General features: G+C 39.1%; 1 protein-coding gene across 2 annotated transcripts in view; it reads left to right on the forward strand.

Moving 5' to 3' along the window:
• Positions 1 to 8,099, forward strand: part of dpp3 (dipeptidyl-peptidase 3) — a 30,198-nt gene that overhangs the window by 21,550 nt on the left and 549 nt on the right. For both annotated transcript variants that reach the window (XM_061962593.2, XM_061962595.2), the window contains 14 exons: positions 1,818 to 1,955; positions 2,085 to 2,159; positions 2,285 to 2,375; positions 2,460 to 2,590; positions 2,709 to 2,839; positions 5,094 to 5,152; positions 5,236 to 5,430; positions 5,508 to 5,620; positions 5,698 to 5,790; positions 5,881 to 5,943; positions 6,027 to 6,151; positions 6,223 to 6,343; positions 7,534 to 7,713; positions 7,838 to 8,000. In XM_061962593.2, coding sequence (XP_061818577.2) covers positions 1,818 to 1,955; positions 2,085 to 2,159; positions 2,285 to 2,375; positions 2,460 to 2,590; positions 2,709 to 2,839; positions 5,094 to 5,152; positions 5,236 to 5,430; positions 5,508 to 5,620; positions 5,698 to 5,790; positions 5,881 to 5,943; positions 6,027 to 6,151; positions 6,223 to 6,343; positions 7,534 to 7,713; positions 7,838 to 8,000 — 1,678 coding nt within the window. The remainder of the gene's footprint in view (positions 1 to 1,817; positions 1,956 to 2,084; positions 2,160 to 2,284; positions 2,376 to 2,459; positions 2,591 to 2,708; positions 2,840 to 5,093; positions 5,153 to 5,235; positions 5,431 to 5,507; positions 5,621 to 5,697; positions 5,791 to 5,880; positions 5,944 to 6,026; positions 6,152 to 6,222; positions 6,344 to 7,533; positions 7,714 to 7,837; positions 8,001 to 8,099) is intronic.

Here is an 8,099-nt window from a genome sequence, read left to right on the forward strand (position 1 = left end):
GATCCATGAAAGAAAGAAGAAAGTGAATTAATGTTTATAACTGAATACATTTACATATGCATAACAATATGTTTTCTTTTGTATTATTTTTTTTAAATAAAATAACATTAATGACAACCTTTTTCCAAAACACAATATAGAATGTGAGCTATAACAGGATAATGCATACATTGATAATTTCTTTTCAAAATGGTTAGAAAAAAGTGGGACCCCAAATATCTACTGTGGGGCCCCATTTTTATAACTTGATGGGGTCCCTAGCACCCCATTTTGAAAATTCCTAGCGCCAACACTGATGGAGTATTGGTGCGTTCAAAACAGCAGCAGGCGGCTGTGGCCTGCGGGCCGGTTCTAACACCAGTCAAATATCATCCCGGGGGTCATAGATAATTCATTTGCGGGCAGGATCTGGCCCATGGGCCTTGACTTTGACACCCCTGGTGTAAAGGAACCGCAACAGGTACTACAAGGAAAGTGACCATTTAACGTTGGATTGGTTCTTTCTACATTTTGCCTGACAATACGAAGGTCCTGGGTTTGATCCTGGGCTCAGGATCTTTCTGTGGGGAGTTTGCATGTTCTCCCCGTGACTGCGTGGGTTCCTTCCGGGTACTCCGGCTTCCTCCAAAGACTTGCACCTGGGGATAGATTGATTGGCAACAGTAAATTGGCCATCGTGAATGAATGTGATTGTGAATGTTGTCTGCGATGAGGTGGCGACTTGTCCCCGCCTTCCGCTCGTGTGCAGTTGGGATAGGCTCCAGCACCCCCGCGACACCGGGATCTACCTCGCGCGTGTATTTTTATTTATGTATATATTTTTGTAAATGTTAAATTGGTTTAATAAAAATACAAGCACGTTTAACCCTAAATATAGCTTCCTTATTTTTAATGAAGACAATAATAGTATAAGTTGGCAGTTGGTGTATTACCTTATTTTGATGACTTGCATTGATTGGAATCAGACAGGATTAGTGCTGATAGGTTCCAGAACTTCAAATTTACTCTGTGCAGGGGAAAAATCCTCCTCTTTCAAATACCATATGAAAATGGTTGTTTTTTTTAGCTTATTATTTGTCGTTTTTATACTTTTTACAATACATACATTGGAGACAAACTCCGTAGCTCGCCAGCTTATGTGCGCTAGTTTTCTGAGACCTCTTTTTTGTTAGCGCAGGCAGGATGAGGCAGCACTTTTATTGTGAAGACAGGAACTGTGCGGTCGGTCTTTACACTTTTGACAGCATGTACGCCGAGAGTCTGTTGAAATAAAAAGTGCTTGTCGCTTTCCTGCTGGTCGTTTTTTTCCTTCGTATTGATCTAGCAGCAGACAGCATAATTTCATAAGCTCCTCAGGTGCCGTGAATGTCAATCAAGTGACAAAAGTGACATCATAGTGAAGAATAATAATCGATCATTTTTAGGTGTTTTTTTTTTTTTTTTTTAATGCCTTGCTGGCAATTGACCAACTCCCCTCTGCGATCATCCGGTACCTTGCGATAGACCGAATGTGCACCCCTGATCTGACGCCTTGGAATTGCAACTGCATGAAAAGTCTACTATATAATACAGTATAGTACTTGCAAATAAGACACAAAAGTGTAAGAAAACAAGAGAACAAATGGACAGCAGAGCTCTGTGTTAAATGTTGATTAACGATAAAAAATGATTAGCACATTTGAACACAGTACAGAAAATTAGTACTGTTGACTACCGATATTGATTTCCAAGTACCAGGAATCGGTACCGTATTGACTCAAATGTGGAAGGTACTTTTCCTGATGGTGACTAATACTTTATCTGTCATGTCTTCTCAGGGCAAGTTGGATGCTCTAGTGAGGGCTAGTCAGGCTTTTCAGGATGAACCTAAAGAAATGGGGGCTCTTTGGGATAGTTGTTCATGTTTCATCGACTCCCTGAAAGACAAGCAGAAACAACTGGGGCTTGGCGATAAGGTAGTAGCTTTTTAGCCTCTAAAGGCTATACATTTGAGTTATTTTCAATCAAAGTGATAGGAATGAGGTAACTAGGCTCATATTGTCACTGTAAGCTTGTGAAGTATTGTCATTCGGTGCTTTTTTCAGGGAATTACCACCTACTTCTCAGGTAACTGCTGTCTGGAGGACGCTGAGCTGGCACAGAAGTTTCTTGATTCAAAGGTAAGCCTGATGGGTGTAAAAGGGTCAATAAAAACACACAAAAATGTGAGATCTCTGTGTAAAAGTGGCTTGATATCCTGTTGTGGTTTGTGTTATTTCCAAGTCTCACTTCTGTTTCCCTTTAGAAACTGTCTGCTTACAACACCCGACTCTTTAAAAGGGAAAATGGCGAGAAAACTTGTTATGAGGTGCGCTTGGCCTCAGCTGTCAACAAAGGTCAGCACTGTCAATAAAGCGGAGTAACATTTCCCGTCATAATAAAGAACAGACAATTTAATGTGTTATGATACTGCTCCATAGATTGTACAACAGATGGCGAGTGTGAATCAAGCTGTGGATGCTTCGACTTTGAGGGAAAAGAGTTCTCTGTGAAAAGGGGGGACTACGCTACTCTCATGGGGAGGGTCTGCCAGTACCTTAAGAAAGCTCAGGTCGGGATGCTTGTCATTTTTATGCTCATTTGATTATATTTTGTTACTTTCTGTGAATGAGTGTGTGCATGATACAATTGAGAAGCTAATTATAATTTTCCTGGCTTTGAATTCGCAGGCTCATGCTGCCAATGAGAACCAGAAAAAGATGCTAGAGGAGTACAGGCGAAGTTTCACTTTTGGGTCCGTTGAAGCCCACAAAGAGGGATCACGCTATTGGATCAAAGACAAAGGACCAATCGTTGAGAGGTGAATTAATTATAACTAAGTATGTAGACTTAAAAAATATAAATGAATTATAACATGACTTAAGAGGCTATTACGTACATACCAAAATAGTACGTGTCAATATGACCCCTAGTAACTGGTATAAGTTTTAATAAAGTTATTTCTGGAAAAGGTGCAATAACAACATATGTTGACTACTCCTTAGGATCATACTAACTTAAGTTGACAAAACAATATAGTTCACTCAATGAACCGCGGCAGCGTTCGTAGCCTCTGACTGAAGGCAAGACACGATGATCTTACTTAGAGTTGCGGGATAGAAATCACATAAATTTGGTCGACAATAGTTTCTAATACTATCGTTATGTAGTGATAATGCATGTTGATTACACATTCGAGCTGTGTAATCATTGCATTATATCGTCCTCGCTAGCGACCAATGTCCATCTACAGTGCAAAACTACTTCTTGGTCAGCAATCCTCGCCTCCATGGTGGCATACAAACTAGGTTTCTTTGGCGGTCCAGGACTAGCGAAACATGCCACCCTACACACCCTAAGAGGATATTGTAACCCCTAACCTAGAGCTCTTGAATGGAAACAGAGTTGAGTTGATCGATACAGAGATTGACAGTAACGATGCGAACTTCAGTATCAGTATGTGATCGATACGATCAGACCGTTTTATTTTTTTATGATCAAAAAATATTTAGTCTTTTTTGTTATTGTTTACAAACTTGGGAAATAACTTACTAGACACAGGAAGACTATAATGGCAAAAACCAAAGGATTTCAATCCGACTTGAAAGTAGGAAATAATACAAATATTTGATTGATATTGTTACACGGCCATTCTCTGTTGTTGACTGATTATAATTGTGATCAAAAATGTAATCATTCAATGATCTTGAAAATTTTAAGTATGAACATTTGTATGACCGATACTGCCCCTATAACTACTTGGTGTTGGATCGATAACCAAATTTGGAGAATCGCCCAAAACTAATGTAACGTATCCAAACAGAAAAATAAGTTCTTATTACATTTTGAGTTGAGTTGAGTTTGAGTTTATTTCGAATATGCAAGCATACACATGATACATCACAATTTCCAGTTTCTCTTTTCAACATGTTCGAAAAGGAGTAGGAAGAAGCAGAGCTTATTTAATCCTACCCCTTTTCTTTTACATAACAGTTGCTAAAACTTTTGTTCACTTCCTGTTCTCAATTTATTCACAATATACTCCATAAGTAATCACAATAAAAATAAATAAATAAATAATTGGTGAAGTAAGTCATATTACATATAATGAGATAGTAAGATTATTTTGAGAATGAAAGAATTGATGGATGGAATAAATCCAGAATGTTTATCATGGTTCTTCTTCTTTGTACGGTACTTTGAAAACACTTTAAGTTTGAAGAGTTTCTTGAAGTGGATCATATTAGTACATTGTTTGATTGCTTTGCTTAATCCATTCCATAATTTAATTCCACATACTGATATACTGAAGGTCTTAAGTGTTGTACGTGCATACAAATGTTTTAAATTACATTTTTCTCTGAGATTATATTTCTCCTCTTTTTTTTAGAATAATTGTTGTATATTCATGGGTAGCAGGTTATAGTTTGCTTTATGTATAATTTTAGCTGTTTGCAAATTCACTATGTCGTGGAATTTCAGTATTTTTTATTCAATTTTAACAAAAGTGTCGATAGAATAATGTTACAAAAGAAAGTAACCAGATATTAATACTGGTAGTAAAATTAGCAAGTTGATTAATAATAGTTTTGACAAAAATAATAAAAATAGAAATTATGCCATATATTACCGTATACGTCCGCAACCAAATTAGGAGCCTTTGTAACTCATTTTGAATTGATTATTTACATACCAAATTATGCATTGTGATAGATATCATCTCAAAAGTCTGCAATATATTGCAATATAGATTTTAGCCCATATTATTACTCACTTATGTCGTCTGACAATCCTAAGTGTCAGAAATTTTTAGGGAAGAATATATCTGTATTGCTGTACGTGGACTACTTTAAAGTATAACCAGGTTTAATTACTATTGTAGTGTCTGTCTCTTGAGAAGATTAACATAAGACATTATCAGGTGGGTAGGTTTTTCTTCACTCATGCTTTAAGTGAAGTATGAGGCAAAAATAGAACCTTGCCTACTGTAATAAAACCGTACACGACAGTATGACTCTGTAACCCATTTGCTTCTTGATCAGGTTCTCATACTGAAACTCTTTTCCTTTTTTCAGCTACATTGGCTTCATTGAGAGCTACAGGGACCCCTTTGGCTCGAGAGGGGAGTTTGAAGGTAGCTTGAATCTAGGAGCGAAACTGTATTTCTGCTGCCATTGTCTTTTCATAAAAACTCTCCCGCCGTGTCAACTTTTTAAGGTTTTGTGGCAGTGGTGAACAAAGCAATGAGCGAGCGTTTCACTAAACTCGTGAGCTCTGCAGAAGTGCTACTCCCTGAGCTTCCCTGGCCGAGGGAGTTTGAGAAGGACACTTTCCTCAAGCCTGACTTCACGTCCCTCGATGTTCTCACCTTTGCCGGCAGTGGAATTCCAGCTGGGATCAACATTCCCAACTGTATGTGTGCTATCATCATTTGGGATGATTTGTTTTGCTTAACTCACTCATTGGTCTGTTTTTATTATTTTTAACAGATGATGACATCAGGCAATCTGAAGGCTTTAAGAATGTCTCACTTGGAAATGTGCTAGCTGTTGCTTACGCTACCCAGAAAGAAAAGCTTACCTTCCTGGAAGAGGAGGACAAGGTGAGGCTCACAAGCTAGTGATTAGATCATTCTACACGCATTACGCACACATCATTTTGTGTGTCTGTCCATGCCAGGATTTGTTCATCAAGTGGAAGAGTCCATCATTTGAGGTGCAGGTCGGACTTCATGAACTGTTAGGCCACGGCAGTGGAAAGTTGTTTGTCCAGGTCAGTCAAACACAGCAAATTTGAATGTATTTATTAAACTGAATGCTATTAATAATTCTGTGTTGCATTTGTGCATGAATGCCTCTACAGGATGACAAGGGCAAGTTTAACTTCGACCAGAGCAAAGTCACTAACCCTGAAACGGGCGAGCAGGTGCTCTTCAAATAATGCACTTATTAACTTTGGGTTTAGTTGCAGAGCTGCCGTTCCTGATTGCTAATTGTGTGCATATTTAGGTTTCAAGTTGGTATCAGGACAGTGAGACCTGGGACAGTAAATTCTCCATTATTGCCTCTTCTTACGAGGAATGCAGAGCTGAGTGTGTCGGGCTCTATCTGTGCCTAAACAAGGAAGTACTCAGGTGGGTCACCTAGTTCCCATGTTTGTATGTAATTCATTTTTTTTGTTACTTTGTACTGTTGTGTGTCGCAGTATTTTTGGTCACAAGGGCCAGGATGCGGAGGATGTGGTGTACGTGAACTGGCTGAGCATGGTGCGAGGAGGACTGCTCGGCTTGGAATTTTACACACCTGAGAACAAGAACTGGAGACAGGTAAACAACAATGAACACATCTATGTTGCAAGCACGCTTCTTATTTAGCTACACGAGAGGGTTGGGGATAGTATATGTAGCATATATAATGTATAAGTAAGTATCAAGATTGGGCTCAGAGGAAATGTTGAGCTAATGACACTCAACACAGGTTTGCGAGGCAAGGTGAGTATATTAAATGGTAGACAAACCCCCTAATATGTACAAAATGCAATATTTACACTGTGTATACCTCTTATTCATTCCCAATGGTTAGTACCACAATAGTTTAGTCCATGATCAAAAGGTTCAATTTTTGTATGAGTTCCACATATAAAAATACAAAGACTGCTCCTACAGCACCAGCCGGTGACCGCTTTCAGGCTTCAAGCTGATGACCTAGAAGCTCACCCTCCAAGTGTTTAATCCAGGAATATAACGTGTCCTTCGTTGTAGTTTTTAAAGGAGGTCTTTAAACCTGGCCTGCATGAACAGGACCAAGCAATGAATTACACCATTCTTATAATTCAACATCAATATGAACATTAAGTTATATCAATACAATCATTTAAATACACATGCGGCACAATTAAATAAAATATTTATATATTGAACTTGATTAAAAAGTTCAACAAGAGCAATGAGATGCAGCAAGAAGAGTACTCACGACAGACGGCCTTTTAAATAGATCGGTACAAAGTACGGTAGTTTATAATATTGTAGACAATTACATATAATAAAGTTGCATACAATTATCGAGGTTACATATAGGATGGAGTAATTATCCCACAATGTGGAAATTCTGTGGGTGCGGTGCAGATTTTACAAACAGTAGAAAGTGTAAAAACGTTTCATCCCCCCATTGTGTGTCTGCAGCGCAGCCATTTTGTGCCAGGCAGCACATCCATTGTGGCGGGCTTATTGATCTCTGCTCATTTTGTCAGTAGAGCAGTGGTGCCTTTAGCTAATTGCTACTTTGTTTAGTGTTAAGTGTTGTTTTTTTACCATTTTTACAGCATTTTTCTAGTTTTGCTAGCTCAATAAATCCAAAGTAAGCAATGGACAAGTGATGTTGGATTTGAAACAATTTGGAAGTATCCACAGTGTTGTCGACACTGCCGTTGTAAACTGTTGGCAGAATAATAATTATAATCTTAATACCATTATCTATTCATTTGTGCAGGCTTATCTAAAGTTTTGGCATATTTCAGGCTCACATGCAGGCTCGATTCGTGATCCTGCGTGTGTTGCTGGAGGCCGGAGAGGGCCTGGTGGGCTTGGAGGAGGTCACAGGAACGGACGGCAAGCCCGATGCTCGAATCACAATAGACCGAAGCAAGATCCACACCGTGGGAAAGGACGCCATCCACAAATTCCTTCGGAAACTGCAGGCATGTCTGTCAGCCAAGACATGACTAGACACACATCATTTAGCTCCTGCCGTCTAATAGGGATGGGTATGATTATGTAAATTAACAATTAACAATTTTAAGGATATTTGTCCTTTGTGGTTAGGTCTTTAAATCCACAGCAGATGTGGACAAAGGCAAGGCCCTCTATGACGGATACTCCACCGTAAGCGAGAGCGGGACTCACAACTTCTTGCGCCTTCGTGAGACTGTGCTTCTGAGGAAAGAAGATCGTAAGATATTTGTCCAAGCCAACACCAGGATCAACGGTAGGTTCTGACATGCCAGCGCAAACTCTTTTATGGGAGTCCTGCAATTGACCTTTGCTACACAAGGTGGCAGCAGAACTACAAGCACAAAAAAAACAT

This window comes from Nerophis lumbriciformis, linkage group LG09, assembly GCF_033978685.3.
Source record: "Nerophis lumbriciformis linkage group LG09, RoL_Nlum_v2.1, whole genome shotgun sequence".
Taxonomy (NCBI): domain Eukaryota; kingdom Metazoa; phylum Chordata; class Actinopteri; order Syngnathiformes; family Syngnathidae; genus Nerophis; species Nerophis lumbriciformis.